This window comes from Canis lupus, chromosome 13, assembly GCF_003254725.2.
Source record: "Canis lupus dingo isolate Sandy chromosome 13, ASM325472v2, whole genome shotgun sequence".
NCBI lineage: Eukaryota > Metazoa > Chordata > Mammalia > Carnivora > Canidae > Canis > Canis lupus.
This window is the reverse complement of record NC_064255.1, coordinates 62,732,037-62,749,177: the sequence shown is the minus strand read 5'-3', so window position 1 is coordinate 62,749,177 and position 17,141 is coordinate 62,732,037. Positions and strand designations below refer to the sequence as shown.

At 35.9% G+C, this 17,141-nt stretch overlaps 1 protein-coding gene across 2 annotated transcripts in view; it reads right to left on the bottom strand.

Moving 5' to 3' along the window:
- The window catches only part of LOC112652257 (alpha-fetoprotein-like), a 53,414-nt gene extending 36,476 nt beyond the window's left edge, over positions 1-16,938 (bottom strand). For both annotated transcript variants that reach the window (XM_025435766.3, XM_035720597.2), the window contains exons 1-7: positions 16,825-16,938; positions 15,445-15,496; positions 15,159-15,300; positions 13,327-13,538; positions 8,385-8,517; positions 5,470-5,567; positions 4,305-4,434 (exon numbers count right to left, since the gene is read on the bottom strand). In XM_025435766.3, the coding sequence (XP_025291551.3) occupies positions 4,305-4,434; positions 5,470-5,567; positions 8,385-8,517; positions 13,327-13,538; positions 15,159-15,300; positions 15,445-15,496; positions 16,825-16,909 (852 nt within the window). In that variant the 5' untranslated portion in view covers positions 16,910-16,938. The remainder of the gene's footprint in view (positions 1-4,304; positions 4,435-5,469; positions 5,568-8,384; positions 8,518-13,326; positions 13,539-15,158; positions 15,301-15,444; positions 15,497-16,824) is intronic.
- Between the last annotated feature and the right edge of the window lie 203 nt (positions 16,939-17,141).

Below are 17,141 nucleotides of genomic sequence, written 5' to 3'. Positions count from 1 at the left end.
TAAAATGGGGTTAAAATAATACTTGCTAAGATTATGGGAATTAAATGGATTAATAATTATTAGGAAGAAAAAAAAGAGCCTGGCACAGGTAAAGTACTAAAAAAGTGTTTTCTGAATAAGAGTGAAGTGCTTAGAATTAGCAGTTGGCACAAAGAAATTGTTTTTTTAAAAGTCTGTACTATAGCAATTATTATACAACCCCAAAATGTTGGTCCAATAGTGCTTTGAAGTCAAAGAACGAGAGAGAACTCGGCAATGTAAAATTGAATTATGTTGACTGAGTGATTAGGTAGAGTTAACATTAAAAATTAACATCTACAATACAGATTACTTGCTTTTTGAATTGATGTGATGTTGTGAAGTATCATGTAATGTTATAAGCAGTGATAAGTATAGAAAACTTTCTAGGACATACAGTTCAAAGGTAATAAATAACCCATGTATCATTCCTAAAAGCATTGGGAGAAATACTCTAATAAAAAGACAATTAAATCAATATGAAAAATAAACAGTAGAAAAGGTGCACTTATCATGATGAGCATTGGGTAATGCACAGAATTGCTGTATCACTACACTGTATACCTGGAACTAATATGACACTATGTTGACTATCTTGGAATTAACATTCTTAAAATGAATAAATAAATAAACAAACTGGAAAATAGTGTATCAAAGAAATGATGTTCAACTGAAATCATTCTTGTTAACAATGTTATTGAAAAAGAATGAGTACAGAAAAAGTAAGAAGTCAATCCAAACAACTGAACTAAAAACAGCTACACAAACCTGAGAGAGCTAATAAAATTAAAAGCAGAAACCTAGCAGAATTAGTAAATAAGTCCAAAAACTTTCCCTGGAAGAAGACCAGTACATTAGGTAGGACCTTTGCAAAGCTAAATAAAGGCGAAAATGCAACTACATGCAGAAAAGAACTATAATTATATGCTTGATGTTTTTAGTTATCCAATAGCAATATTATGTAGAACCCAATACCTCAGTGAGAAGATGCTCATAAAGGAAACTTTATTTTAAAAATGTATATTATAAAACCTGACCCAAAAATGGTACAATTGATGCTCATTAGTCACAACAGTTATAAATTCACTGAATTTGTGAATACGAACTCATCAGCTCTAAGGGGAATCCAAGACTAGTTTCCTATAAGCCTCTGTCACATTTTTGTTGTCAACAGATCAAGATATAGCCTTGTTTTATGTGTGTTTCTATTTAAATACCCCTTATTTAATATGTATTGATGATTTGTTAATGTTGAACTAATACATCTAACACATTAGCTTGTCCTTAAGGTACATCATGACTTTTTTTGTGTTTTGGAACCCCAGTCAGCACTTCAGCACTTACTATGCTTGAGGGCCATTTCAAACAGCTAAATCACACATACGCACACACACACACACACACACACAAATGTGAAAAATGTGGCACTAGACTGCAGAAAGGACACTTATTTACAGTAAAACAAGAAGGCATTCCCTAGGGCTGTTGACTCAGTAGTCCCCCCCAGCCAGGATTATGGGCATCACACAACTCCAATTCTTCGCGGCTCTGAGCACACACCAGTCAGCCTGCAGATGACCATAAAAGTGCTGAGTGCTGATTTGGGGCTTACAAATGAATTTTGACAAATAGGTGAATTCACAAGTGCGTGAATAAGTAGTGAGGATCGACTGAAAAATGTCAAAATAAATCTATAGCAAAAGAAATGGAAAAGCTGTCACCCAGGTTTCTGTCTCCAGTCCTGCTCCAGTTTCATGGACAAGTTCTTTCAAACCTTCACAAAGCAGGTAATTCTCAATACTATGAAGTTATTTCAGAGATTTTGAAAGGAAAAACAGTGTAATTTTTGGAAGTTAGCATAACTGAATACCAAAAGTATTGGTAGTTCTAGACTACCAAATACTGGAAGTTCTAGACCAATTTTATGTAAACAGAAATGCAAAAATTTGAAAATTATATATATGTAAAATCCAGAAATATAACAAAATTAAATTGATTTAAGCAACCTAAAGATGGTTAAAAATTAAGAAATCTTTAAATATAATTCACCAATGGATAAGTTAAATGGAAATCAAATGATCATCCTAAGAAAACAAAACATTTACTAATGTTCAGAAATCAAACTAATTAAAACAAAACAACCTCAGGATGCCTGGGTGGCTCAGTTGGTTAAGCGTGGAACTCTTGATTTTGGCTCAGGTCATGATCTCAGGGCCATGAGATGGAGCCCTTCATTGGGCTCCGTGCTTAGTGTGGAGTCTGCTCTAGATTCTCTCCCCTCACACGCATTACCCACCCCCACCCCCATCCCTACCCTGTTGCTCATGCACATGCACATTCTCTCTCTCAAATACATAAATAAAATCTTTTAAAAAACTCAAACCTCTAAAATAAGAGTGAAAAATCCCTTAACATGTAAACAATACCATTGTCAAGCCAGTAACTTTAAACCTGTTTCCTTAAAGTCTGGACCAAGACAGGAATACTAGAACCATTTATAGTTATCTATATTGTTTGTGAATACTAGCCAATACAATGAAATCATTGAAGATTGTTCTGGCATTCCTGACATGATGTAGAACCAGAAATGGAGTTACTGGTTTGGCATAGGTTTTTTTTTTTTTTTTTTTTAATTTATTTTTATTGGTGTTCAATTTACTAACATATCGAATAATCCCCAGTGCCCGTCACCCATTCACTCCCACCCCCCGCCCTCCTCCCCTTCTACCACCCCTAGTTCATTTCCCAGAGTTCGCAGTCTTTACGTTCTGTCTCCCTTTCTGATATTTCCCACACATTTCTTCTCCCTTCCCTTATATTCCCTTTCACTATTATTTATAGTCCCCAAATGAATGAGAACATATAATGTGTGTCCTTCTCCGATTGACTTACTTCACTCAGCATAATACCCTCCAGTTCCATCCACGTTGAAGCAAATGGTGGGTATTTGTCATTTCTAATGGCTGAGGAATATTCCATTGTATACATAGACCACAGCTTCTTTATCCACTCATCTTTCGATGGACACCGAGGCTCCTTATTTATGTTTTAAAGGATATTAGAGATTTTGTTTTATTTTCTTTAACTATGATTGCGTCTGTCAGGCCTCCACTTTCTTTTAACTCTACTCCCAAGTTCACCCAACCTTCATGCAAATAACATTCTAATTGCCTGTCCTGAAAAGCCAGGACTCCTTCTAAGTATGCAAGGTAGTGTTTCTTCCAGCACTAGTTGGGATTACTGCCATACAGAAAGTAACTCAAGAACAACATTATATTGTCTATCTCCAAGATGAAAGTAGCAGTGGCTCCTGTCACCTTTCCCAGCAGTAGGGCTGAATGTGGCACTGATTTGACAACCACAATGGTACCAAAGGATACGTGTGGTCTGACCCCGGCTCCATTCCATTCCATTCACAAAGTAAATAGTTGAGGCTGCAGAATCCAAGGGATTCTACTGAGTGTCTATGCAATGGCTTTCTATTTTAATTTCCACTGTTACTCACATCCTTTAATCTTTCATGGAATGGGACTAAAATAGTTGAAGGTGGGGGCTCCTGTCCATAAGAGTCATAGATATCCCCATGAAATTAGGATTCTAGCTTCTCTTTGTTCCTGGGTTTTATTTATCATGATGAAAATTAATCAATGTTCTAATTTGCAGAAAGAATAAGAACAGGACTTGTAATCTGTGATTTACTAAAGCCTCGTTGAATTTTTGACAGTTAAAATTTTTCCTTCTCTGGCATTTGAAGACTTTACACTTGGATGAGGGGCGGGCGAATTCTATGGTGTCCGTGCCCCCAAACCCCAGACCGACCTCTTTGTCTTCATGCTTCTTTTATCCTCCAGGCTGATATGGCCTGGGCCCTCAGTTGCAATTCTTGGGATTCAAAGATGAATGAAATACAAACCCTATTTCGAAGGAAATTAAAGGTCAGCTCTAAAAATTAAAGAGTAACAGAATAAAGTGAAGAAGGACAGGATAAGTAAGGAGGAAAGGAAGTGGGGGAGGAAGAGATGGAGGAGTAGAAGGAGAAAAGTAGGGAAGGAAGGAAGAAAAAAATCATTGCCTGACTTGGGATGAGAGAAGAGGGGAGACACTACTGTCAACTCTACTGGTAATATTGAGAAGTGCTCATTACTTCATTTTAGATTCATTACATATCATGGTCACCTTTTTTTAAGAGTTGTAAGGTTTGTTGTTATTGTTTCGAATTTTAGAGTTTTTAGAATTGTAAGTTTTTTAAAGCCTGAAGTGAATTTTAAGAAAGGAGAGGCTCTCACCCTGCCAAGTACACATGCGACTACATCTCCTTCACAACATGTCTGATGCAGATTTTTAATATACACGGCCAGTCTGGCAATTTCAGAAAAGTTAGTTTTTGGTTGTTTTTTAGTCAGCAGAACCAATTCCCTGAAAAGAAAAATAAGTACATTTTAGACCATATTTTGAGTTCAATCCTTTCTAAAATTAGTTCTAGTTCATTGAGTAACCAAAATAATAGAAACACATTTGCAAATGTAGGATGAAGAGAGTATATTTTAAATATATACTTTTAAATGCCTTCTATTTCTTCAGTGATAGCACTCAGAGCCACACAAAGATCTAAATCATAAAACAAACACCATTCAATTCATAATCATGCAAAACATAGTCATTTTCATCATTGAAGTTATCACTTAAAGAAGCTGAGTTGCTTAGATGCATAACTTGGAAATTTATCTGACCTGAATTTCCAAGTAAAATTCTTCATCATAAAGACAATGATTACAAGAGTCTTGGGTCTCCCTTGCCTCTCCCTATTGACAGCTGAGCAACATCCCCAAAATGTCTCTGGCAAGAGGAAAAATGAGACTGCCTTGTAAGGAGAACTAAGCTCCCGTGCAGCCCAATGCTGTCCCAGATTGGGAAAGGAGGTGATATAAGGGAAGATACATCTCTTCACAGGTAAACTTGGACAGAAATACAATCTGGACCAGGAAATAGGCACACTGAGTAAAACAAATTCTCCTCACCCCACACTCTTCCATCAAAACACCTACAAAACACCACTAAATTTTTCTGTTCTGCATTTCACTGGAGCCAAAATCTTTCCTATCTTCTCAGAGGAAAGAAAATATTTTGTCTTCCAGCCTTTATCATGTGGAACAATTAAGTGCCTGCATCTTCATGTACAGAATCTTTTGTGCACTAAAGGCAGAGGCTAAGGGATCTGACCAGATGGAAGAAACTGAGGCAGGAGATAGTGGGTAGAGAGAAGGATTGGGCGGTCTCAAGCCCAGCTCTCTGTGTCCTATCAAATGGGCAAATAGCATATGTGTAGAGAAAGGAAACAAGTTTGCATTGAGAGACATTATTAAATAAAAGAAAAATAATTTTTCACATGAGTTTGATCAAATGGGGTAATCCAAAAGCAATAAAATTCATGTATCTCAATCAGTAACTTACACTGCTTTTGCTACTTTATGGTTGAATTTAATTCCAATTTCACATAAATGGTGATGCCTCCAAGATAGTTCTCTAATGTATTTTCTGATGGGTTCTAGCTGTAATTAGAAAAACAACTCATCACAGAAATGTGGTAGTAACAGAAAAAGCCACTCGTGTAATCAGTAAACAAGAAAGGAAAGTACAAGTTGTTTATCTCCTCAGAATTAGAAAGTCCTTATTGCCTTATTTAAAAGAGATCAAATGTGGTTGGTTGGTTGGTTGGTTTTATAAAATAGTATCTTACTTCCCAGAAATCACTTGTTCTAGAACCTCAAACATTTGGAATGAAAAGAAGACATGAAATTAAGCAAACAAAAGTCCAGAGAGCCAAAGGAATACATTTCAATTAGGTCTTATACTTGTATCTTGTTTTTATTCAAGTTCCTAGCTCTGTCATCTTAGACATGTCTCCTACTGCTTATCTAAAATATATGCTCCAGTTTCGCAATATACATTAATGAAGTCCCCCTCCCCCACAAATATGTTCATAGTTTTTAACCCAGGATTTTTACTTTTGAAACTATTGCAAATAAATTCTTCTACATAAATAAAAACATAATTATGCAAAAAGAAGAGCATGCATATTTTGTTATGATGGTAAAATTTTGGAAACAAATAAAATGTGTCTCAACATTGTGATGGTAAAGTAAATAATGGCACATTAATTTTGACAAAATTTATACTTCTACTAAAAAGAAAGTTTAAGTCTTCAGTATGATCACAATGTACAAAAGAAAATCTGTGGATAGAGAAATGAACAAAAGGAAAAATCTAAAATTGGTATCTCTATGTGTTGGAAATATTAGCAATATTTTTAAATTTCAGAACAGCTCTATATTTTCACTTAAACATTATAATGACCAGTTGGCTAACTGTACCTTAGAGTACTATTTTTAAGAACAAATTAAAAAAATATACACAAAAGTAATATTCAAACCACAAAACTGGCACAATAATCATAATTTAATAATTATTATTAAATATAACTAATTATATTTTTAATCAATTATAAATATAATTATTACTTTAATCCTTATTTTGTTGTATTCTACCCATTTAAAATCTAGTACAAATAAGATTGTCTACTTCTCCAAGAGTCTGTGAAGACTTAATTCATAAACCATATTCTCTGATCATAGACTTAATTTTTACACACTTGGTTATGTCATTTTCCCTGAGAAGAAGCCAGAACCATTAGGAATAGACATCCTGGTATCAGCAATACTGTAAAGATCATAAAGTAGGATAGAGGAGGGAAGAACTCTAAGGTAACTTTATAGGTGCATGTTATACATGAAGGAAACTTCTCCACTGAGAAGGATTAAAATTAAGAAAACTTTGTAACTTAAAAGAGTAAGCACAAGTTACTTAAAAAAAAAAAAAACTTAACCTCTACAAAAACGTTCATTCTTTAGAAATGTGAAGTAATAAGACATAAGTGTGCATGATCATTTGTTTTTCTGTTTTTAATTAATATAAACCAAAAAGCAAAAAAACTGTCCTGCTTAGGAATTCAAAATTGACTTCTGAAGGAGTCACTAGGGAACAAACAGAGAGGGAGATAATAAATTTATATAATAAATATATTTATATATAAAGTATATAATATAAATTAAAGCTATATATTATAATGATATCATTAATATTATCTTTAATGATAATAGCTATAATTATTGAGTACTTAGCATATGACAGAAACTCTTTAGATATATTATTTAATTTCTTACAGAAAGCAGACAAAGAGGAGCTCAATATGAAAAATAGGTTTAGAGAAATAGAGAAATAGGGGTTTTGAAGAATATGAAATAAATTTACACTGAGAAGATCAAAGAAAACAGTAAGAACAAAGTGGTCCTGTATTTAATCTTGAGAATTCATCAAAATGATTATCAAACTACTACTCATTTCAGTACAACCTTTGGAAAATCCATCTGGTGCCCTCTCTAGTAAAGATGGTCATTTTATGTTAATATTTAAATCCTGAAACGAGCATGCATGAAAAGTACTTTTATCATAGAACTAATCACTGATTCATATCCATTCAATGAAAGAGAAAGGCTACATGGTTAAAATTAAGTGTGGTAGATTGTATTTTCCAAAGATTGCTGCAGGGATATCTTCTATTCCTTGCTCTTCTTACAATGAGACTTTGACAGTCTTCCCAATCAAAAGGTACAGTATATATACTGTCCCCTTCAAACTGGTAAGGTTTTATGGTGTTTCAACTAATAGTGTATGACAGAAGTAACTTCTGAGACTAGTTCATTAAAGGCCATTCGACTTCTGCTTTAGCCACTATTATATGCGTTCTTGAAGTCTTTGGCCATGTAAGCAATCCATCTGCCCTGAAGCTACCATGCTGCGAGGAATCCCAAACTAACCAAGACCACGTGGAGAGGCCCTGAGATTCTGGGAGAAGAAAGAGATCTTGAACTAGCCCCTAGGTGATTCAGGCCCCCGGAGTCCTAATTTCAGCCCTTGTCTGACTGCAACCACAAGAAAGATCATGAGCCAGAACTGCTCAGATGAACCCTTCCTGGACTCCCGACCCACAGAAATCATGAGAGATAATAAAATGATCCTTGGTTTTGAGTCAATAAATTTTGGGGTATTTTGATATGCAACAATAGTAACTTGAATATTAAATATTTATGACAAAGTAGTGTCTATGCTAATTCACACTTTTCAAATTTTAATAACAATATGAATTGCTTCAGTATCTCTTTACAATGGAGTCTTATTTCGTATGTCTGGAGAAGAGCTTCAGATTCTGCATTTCCAATGAGACGCCAGGTAATGCGTACGTTGCTGGTACACAGTCCACACACCGCAGAACAAGGCTCTAAATAACAGTTGACATATGAATATTTTACCTTCATCTGGAAGCATTCAGTTTTATTTTCTTCTTGGCAACATGAGTGAATAGCTGTTTCATAGCAAGCAGACATTGTCAGAATAGTGGGTCCATACAAGAATGGATACTTTCTAGACATTTCATAAATGTACCTGTAATTTGGCAAATACAAAGTCGTGTAATTTAGAATCCAAGAACATGTGCCAACACAGTTTCTGCATTTAGTTTTGTCGACCTGAAACTTCTAGAATTTCATGATGAAAGAGATAAGATAGCACTATACTATGTAAAGACATCATCACGTGTTCACGTCACTCTGGACAGATCACTATGAAATTAGACATTCACAGAATGCCCAGAAAGTGACCAACTGTGACTTCCAGGCTGGTGGGGAAAGAAAAAGTAATTAAAACTTGTCATTTTTATATAAATGGAAGAAGTGGAAGATAGAAAGTTCAGTAGGCCAAAATGAATTGTAAATGCAGGATTGTACATCTGGTGCAGGAGGATTAAATTTAGAAGCTATTAGTGGGGTGAGGGGAGTCTCTCAAGATCATCCAGAAGTTCTTTCTAGACTAGGAAATGCCAGTCCTCCAAGATGTGTCCCTCAGTATTTTGGTTTGTTACTAAGCCCCCATCTTTATTTCCCTCTCTAGTTCATTTATCCCTCACACACAGAGCCTGGGCATCAGGTCTGCCTTTCACTTATAATGCATGTCTCCTCCTATTTTTGCAAAGTTTGCTTAAAGACCCCACAGACACAAATGCAAAACTACTGAACAAGAGGACATTATAGGCATGCGGGGTGCCTGGGTGGCTCAGTCAGTTAGGCATCTGTCTTCCACTCGGGTCCTGATATTATGGTGCTGGGGTCTAGCCCCTATGTCATGCTCCCTGCTCAGCACAGAGTCTGCCTGGCCTTCTCTCTCTTACTCTCCCTTTCCTTCTGTCCCTCCCTCTAAACGCTCATACTGTCTTTCTAATTAAAAACAAAAACAAAAACCCAGATGACATTACAGGCAAAAACTGGCTTAATGCTCACACAAATCCATTTTCTTTTTCCGTGTGCACAGGGAGACTCCTTTTCCAGACTCCCTTGCAGTTAGGTCAAGAACATGTAACTGAATTCTGGAGGATGAAATGTGAATGAATGTGCTCCACAATGCTTTGAGGTGTGGCTGGTAATGTCTCAGCACAGTTCCCTGCTCTCGCTCTCTTTTTTTTTTTTTCCCTGCTCTCTTTTTTTCTATTTCGATGACCTTGGAAACACATGCTCCAGATAATATAGAGCTGGAAACACTTGCATTCCTGGGTTACCCGTGGGAGGAGAACTGTCAGCAGCTGAGCCAAGATAGAGAGAGATGAGATGTCAAGTGTCAGGATAGCCAATTAAAACGAAATGAAAGTAACACTCAAGACTCATACTGATTATTATAATACTATTCTTAATGCAAGTTTAAGATGTAGTGTCTGTAGAGTTGGCCTATATCACCAGAAAAATGGTGACACCAGAAAATCAGGTTTTCAACATTGAAAGGATAATGGAGGAAGCGATAGAATAGGAACTTGGTTCTTGTTTTAACATCCATCCACCACCAGTTCCTTGGATAATACATAAATCTATATCCCTGCTCCTTTGGGATCTAACTCCAAGTCCTTTTGGGATCCTAGAGAAAAATACAGCTGCAGAAGCCAATGAAGTCAAATGAAAAATTGCTACCATTGCCCTCCCTGAAATGATTGAAAAAGCAATGGTATCTCATGACAAATATCCAAGGAAATGCTTAAAATATTTTATAGAAATCCCTTAGTGCTGCAGGGTCTAGAAAACAATAACCGAAGGAGGTGGCTAGAGTTTCTGGGGTCAGGGACTATATCCATATGTGACTTCATCAGAAGAGTATTTGTTACTGCCCTCTGCCCAGATATGAATCCTGGGGCCCTAATAAAGACAAGATTTGCAGGAGACCTGAAGCGCTAACCAAACGTCAACAGACACCTTATCTAACAACTGGTGTGTAGCAATTCTGTGGTAACATTTCCTTTCGGTTAAAGGTAGAAAATCATTTTTTGTGTGTGGGTGGATGACCGAGGCAGTTGCCAGTAGAGTTGTTTACCAAATATTTCCAGCTCCCCTCCTTTCAGGCAAATGGTAGGATTGCACATTTCTGCCTCCTGTGAGATGAGGTATGACAATGTGACTTGCTGGTTAATGATGTGTGAGTAAAAATGATGAGTGCTGTTTCTAAACAAGCTTAAGAAGCAATACATGATTTACTATTATCCCCTTCCTTTGCCATAGTAATCAAGGAAGTAAGTGTTGAGATGGTATCTTTGTCAACCTAAGTCCCTAAGTGACTATGATAAGCAGACGGCCTACCAATTTTCATTGGACAGATAGCATGAGTGAAAAAAAATTCTGTTTTTTTGTTATACTGAGCTGCTGAAAATTAGAGATTATTTGCTACCACACTAAAGTTAGCTTACCCTGTAAAAGTATTATTACTTTTGCTTTTTAAAAACCTATAAAGAAAAAAGTCATCCGCAAACTATGGAGGTGGAAAAATAGGCCAAATAATAGAACCAAACATCATTCATTAACAATACTTAGAAAAGTAGGTCTGTGATCCTCCCTCCCCCCATCCCCCCCAAAAATTCCTCTTCACTCTCACTAAGCGGCCCCAAAGCCCTGGAAGTTTAGTCAATGGGCTTCTATCAGCAGAGTCTCTCAAGCCCAACCTATAGAAACAGAACGACAGAACTGGTATTATCAACATACAGCTGCCTCCTAACATAAGGAATTGTATTCCTTGAGAACTGAAGCCTTGTGTTTCTCTTGTCAATACCAAATTTCACCAAAGCCATTCAATACCTCTGCTCTTTATTGTCTATGCCGAATTAAGAGTTCATTTTTGTACTATGGTAACTTAGTTCCCTTGGAAGATACTCAATATGAGCCAATTCTAATTTTAAATCTCCAAAGACAAAGTTTAACTCAATATAAGGAAAAGCTTTCTACTAATTAGAGACATTAAAAAAATGGAATGTCCCTATAGTAAGATATCATAGGGTCACACATTAAAGACAAAGTTTAACTCAATATAAGGAAAAGCTTTCTACTAATTAGAGACATTAAAAAAATGGAATGTCCCTATAGTAAGATATCATAGGGTCACACACACACTTATATAGTAAGATATCATAGAAGTGGGTTTCTACAGTCAGATATTCAATAGAAGCTTATAATAAATTAAAACTGTTATCGAAAATTCCTTAGATAATCCAAAGATACAGTAACGATGGTTTTGTGTATCTGTATACTATGCCGTCTTTTGAAAAATCTGAAATAGCTGACTTTTCCTCCCAGCTCTGATATATGGTTACTGTTTCCTTGGTTGAGAATTAAATGAAGTTGTTGCCTTATAATTATGAGACAAGTAATTAGAAAATTATTTTTCCTCTCAGTATTTATAGTTGTCTGCATATTAAGATTAGCGTTTAAAATAACTCCTTATATTGACTTCATTGTAAATATTCAAGAAGAGATTAGATTCACTGTCTGAGTATAGGTTAGATTTTGTAATCTCTGAATGTTCAACCCAAACCTGATTTTATAATTCTCTCTTAGAATGGAAGCATCATAGTAAATAGGTAGCTGGGTCCTGTTTTGGTTCCCATTCAGTTGCCCCTAATGCCAGACAGGTTGTAACCTGCCCAACCCCCAGTCTCTTAGTCCTTTCTTTTTCTTTTTTCTTTTTTGGTAAGATTTATTTATTTGAGAGAGAGAGAGATTGGGGGGAGGGAGGGAGAGAATGAGCTTGCGCGCTCTCTCTCTCTCTCTCTCTCAAGCAGCGGGGAAGGGTAGAGTCTTAAGCAGACCCCATCCTGACTGCAGAGCTGTATGCAGGGCTTATTCTCGAGACCCTGAGAACATGATCCTAGCTGAAATAAAAAGTTGAATGCTTAATCGACTGAGACACCTAGGGATCTAGTCCTTTCTACCTAAGGATGCAGGTCCAATTAATTTCTTCTTCAAGGTTCAGTAATTCTGTACCCAAATAAGTGAATTAAAGTAGTTTATGTAATTCGGCATCAAGTCACTCTGCTCATTTATCTCTGATCAAAAGTTTCATGTCTAAAATCTGAAATCAAATCATCACCATGCTCCTTGCCCTCTAGAACAAGCATCAGATCTTTGCCTTATTCCCATTATCTGAGCCTGTCTTGATAAGACAGCCAGAATTGCATTCCTTGAGAACTGAAGTCTTGTGTTTCTCTTGTCATTTCTACCTCTCTAGGCATTGGTTACCTACCTCTAAACCCAGGCACTTGCTCATACCCCACTCTTAACAGATAGACCTCTTTGCTCATTAGGAAAACGAAATAAGACCTTCCCTACGCATCTGCTATAATGCTATCCACTCTAGGTGGGAATTATAAAATGAGAGTTTATGAGCAGAAAACTCATCTCTGTCTAATCTGCAATTGCCACTTACTCCTAGTTCTCACCAAGCCTATCAGATACCCTCTCTGCTATCCCTTGATGGATCTTCCAAATGCCAGCCCCTTGCCAGAGCTATCACCCACTCTCTGTCCCTAGTACTCTCTGTGTATTATGCTCTGCTTACTTGCTGTACCTTTCAACATCATTTGCTACGGGTCTGACTAATTTAACCTAAGGAGATGGGTCCTTCACATTGTCCTAGTCATTTTTAAAATTATCTTTAAAAATGTTTTTGTCCTAGTCATTTGTAATGTTCTACATACAGATGTTTCTATGCCCTGTCTGGTTTCACTAAGGTTGTAACTGTCATTCTGAGGGAGAAAATATATATATTGTAGCTCAAAATTTTACTCTAATTCCAAGTAATAAAGCATTGTGTTCTCAGAGGCCCATATATATAAAAAAAGATCTGTCTTCAAAATTTGAAAACACTCTTCTTCAGAGAGAAATGGCTTACCTCTCCTTCACTGACACTTGATTCTCTTTGTGCGTCTCACAGATCTGCTCAGGATTTGGAATTTGGAATACATCACTGTCATCTGCATCATCTTTTTTGTATAATAGGAAGCACTTGAGTCTTGCTTTGTTATTTATATTGCAACAGTCAGAAAACTCCTGTCTCTCAGCCTTTCCTTGGTTATTACAAATGTGTTCCAGAAAAGTAGTCATCTGCAGGAGGAAATAATAATGTAAAGGGGAAGCAGGTGTGATCTACACTCTTAGGAAAGGTAAAGGATTATTATAAGAAAAGTCCCCTGAGCATATGATCATACACTCTGTATTTAGTAATCCCTGGAGATAGCTCTCTAGAGCAGAAGTTTTTTATGTTTTTAAGTCTAAATTTCCACATGTTAGACATGGGCTAAATGGAATTTATCATTCTTTCATTTCCAAAATAATTGTGATTTTGAATATGTTTTCATATAGTCATTAAAAGGCATTAAACAGAAGCCAAAATTTCAGAGCCCAGCAAAATCAAAGTATTTCTTGTAACTATCCACCAAGAAAGAAAAAGATGGTAGTTTTCTTTCCTTGCTTCCTAATTGTTTTTAGTTTGGTTTCCATGGGAAGTTATTTTAAGAATTGAACTCTGAGACAGTATGTATTCAGTGTCAAATGTTCAAATGAAAATGTAATAATTCAGTTACTTTTCAAATACCTTTGAGTGGCAGTAAATGTGTGGGATGCTACAAACTTCAAACAATACATGCCCAGATTTAGGGGATAAAGGTTAAAAAAAAAAAAAGGCCATCTTTTGAAGTAGAATTAAAAAGGAATCACTATTAAAATAAGTGAGACTAGTCACTAGGAGAACTTCATTTCAAATGTGTTTCTAGGGGCACCTGGTGCAGTCAGTTAAGCAGCTAACTCTGGATTTCAGCTAAGGTCATGGTGTTTAAAAATAAAATAAAATGTGTTTCTAATAAGACTGATGATTTTTTTTAAAGATTTTATTTATGTATTCATGAGTGACACAGATAGAGAGAGAGGAAGAGACAAAGGCAGAGAGAGAAGCAGGCTCCATGCAGGAAGCCTGATGTGGGACTTGATCCCAAGACTCCAGGATCACACCCTGGTCCAAAGGCAGACACTCAACCGCTGAGCCACCCAGGTGTCCTAAGACTGATGGTTTTCTATGTCTACTAAGAGTCTAGTAAGTAGGTGGGTAGGTTTTAGCCCCAAGAAGGTGGATTAAAAAAAAAAAAAACTTACCGACAAAAAAGAAAACTATTAATTTGTAATTTAAAATGTTTGGCATGATATAAGTGATCCAAAAAATATGTGGATTGTACAAATATGTTAGTGTTCATCAAAATTTGCTCATCACAAGATAGATATACTTTATGAGACAGTAGTAATCCCCAAGATTTTTTGCTGGCTAAGAAAAAGGCCTATAATAATATTCACTTCTTTCTTATTTTTCAAGTACTTTTAAAAACTTTTTAAAATTAGTACTTTGATTTCCCAGGGACCTTTATATGAGGATGTCAGACAACAATATTCCAGTGAGAGAGGCAAAGCAACCAACTTAAACGAACAAATTGGCATTCTAGGTTATAATTCATTCTCTTGAGTGTTTGGGTTCTCTGAGTCTGAGCCCTCAGAGATGAAGTGAAAAACTGTAGATTTATAAACCTACAAAGATTATATTTTGAGTGTGATTGATATACATATTGTTCCCTTAAAATTTCATACCTAATTATTCAACATCCCACTTCATGATAACACCTTTTGGTTGGAATTTTAGTTTAAAAAAAAAGAGAGAAAGGCAAAACATGATTTACCTACCAATTGGTGAGCGCATTCTGACGGTGATTCATGTGGCTTGAGAATCTTGCACTTGTCTGTTAGATCTACCAACTCTTCAACTATGGTTTGTACTTCTTCATAAGTTAACTTCTGAAGAAACTGAGCAACCATAATGCTGGTGCTGAAACATACCACTTGTAAGAGTGTTAAAGATAAAATCAAACTCTTCCTCCGTTATTGTTAGATCAAATAACAATGCCCTTCTCCCCCTTCCGAAATAATCGTGATTTCAAATTTCAGATAAGAGAATATTGATAAGACTCACATGTCTCTTAAGTTCTCCTGCAGATAATTCTGGCTATTAATGTGGCGCAAGGCTGAAAAAAAAAAAAAAAAACGAGATTTTTTTTTTTTTGCATTAAGAGGATATTTTCAAAATTGAAATCTCCCTTTATAATTCTGAAATCCATATTTATTCACTTATAAACTTCCAGACCTATTTTATTTGCCATCAAAATTAAAATGAATTGCTAGAATATACCTTCACCTGTGTTTCAACTGCATTCTGTAAATAACTTATTTCTATTCAAATATACTGTGTACTTGAAATCTGTCATTTGCTTACAAATGAGTTGCATGTACTTGTGTTGACACATCTGAATTAATTAACATGATTTGGCTATTTGGCTATTTAACTCTTTGTATTAGAAGCTACTAGCGTATCCAAGGAATATTAAGAAAATTAAACATTGGGAGCAAACGTATAAATATTAGCACTTTGCCAGGCTTCATTTGGCAAAGACAGCATCTCAAGCATCTTGGGTTTACTATCAACTTTATCTTTCTTATCACCTCCACTTACAAGTTCTCTATTAAAAACAATATCTTCTCAGGACACCTGGGTGGCTCAGCGGTTGAGCGTCTGCCTTTGGCTCAGGTCGTGATCCCAGGATCCTGGGATCGAGTCTTGCATCCAGCTCCCTGCATGGAGCCTGCTTCTCCCTTTGCCTGTGTCTCTGCCTCTCTCTATGTGACTCTTGTGAATAAATAAATAAAATCTTTAAAAAAACTCAACAAAACAATATCTTCTTATACTAATGGTTTCTTAAGAGCTGAACAGCTTTCTGTTAAATAAAGAAACATTATTATCGCTATTAATACAAAAGCTTTGGAGTCCGTTACTCTGAGTTCAACTTCTAGCTCTTATATTGAGTGTGGCCTTGGGAAAATTGTGTAAGCTCTCAAAATTTCTATTTCTCTACCTAGAAAACAGAAATAAACTCTACCACATTGGATAGTTATTAGGATTCAATGGAAACATAGATGTGAAGCTCCAAGCCCAGCACCTTGCACAGAATAGGTACTGAAAAAAGTGGGTCATAATATTTTTCTTGCTACTATGAACACAGTTGCTTTATCCAAAATTGTTTACCCAATTTCAAACACAAATTTGAAATGTATAGATCCCTCACCCAGAGTGCAAGCCAAGCTAAAACGAGATCTTTCTGTGTGTGTTGCCTCAATATATTCGCTCTCTTTCACATCCCTTCCACAAATTAATTTCTAGCAATTTCCAATGACTCTGTTGACAGTGATGAGCACTGAAGAATATAAGCCTTTTCTTCCATTTAAGTATATATTTTAGGAGTCATCATGCCTTATCTCCTGGCACATGGCATGTATAGATTGTAAATAGGATCCCTACCTGCAGCTAGTAAACTTCTCTGAAGAGTTTGACATTGAACGTAGCTGAAGAAAACAAGAAAACATATAGGTCTAAAAATCTTCATTGTTCCAGATGAACCTTTAAAGAAGGTGCTCTATCATCTGAAAGAACTGAGGAATCCCTTTATACTCTTTTCAAGTAATTACTATTAATAATTAACCTTTTCCTGGTGAATATTTTTTCTAGACCAATACAACCCTGATAAAATTGAAGAAATTCATGGCAATGAAGAAATATTGCTAATGGATGGCATTCATTAATGAATACTGGATTTTAAAATGAGTCATGTCAATCTA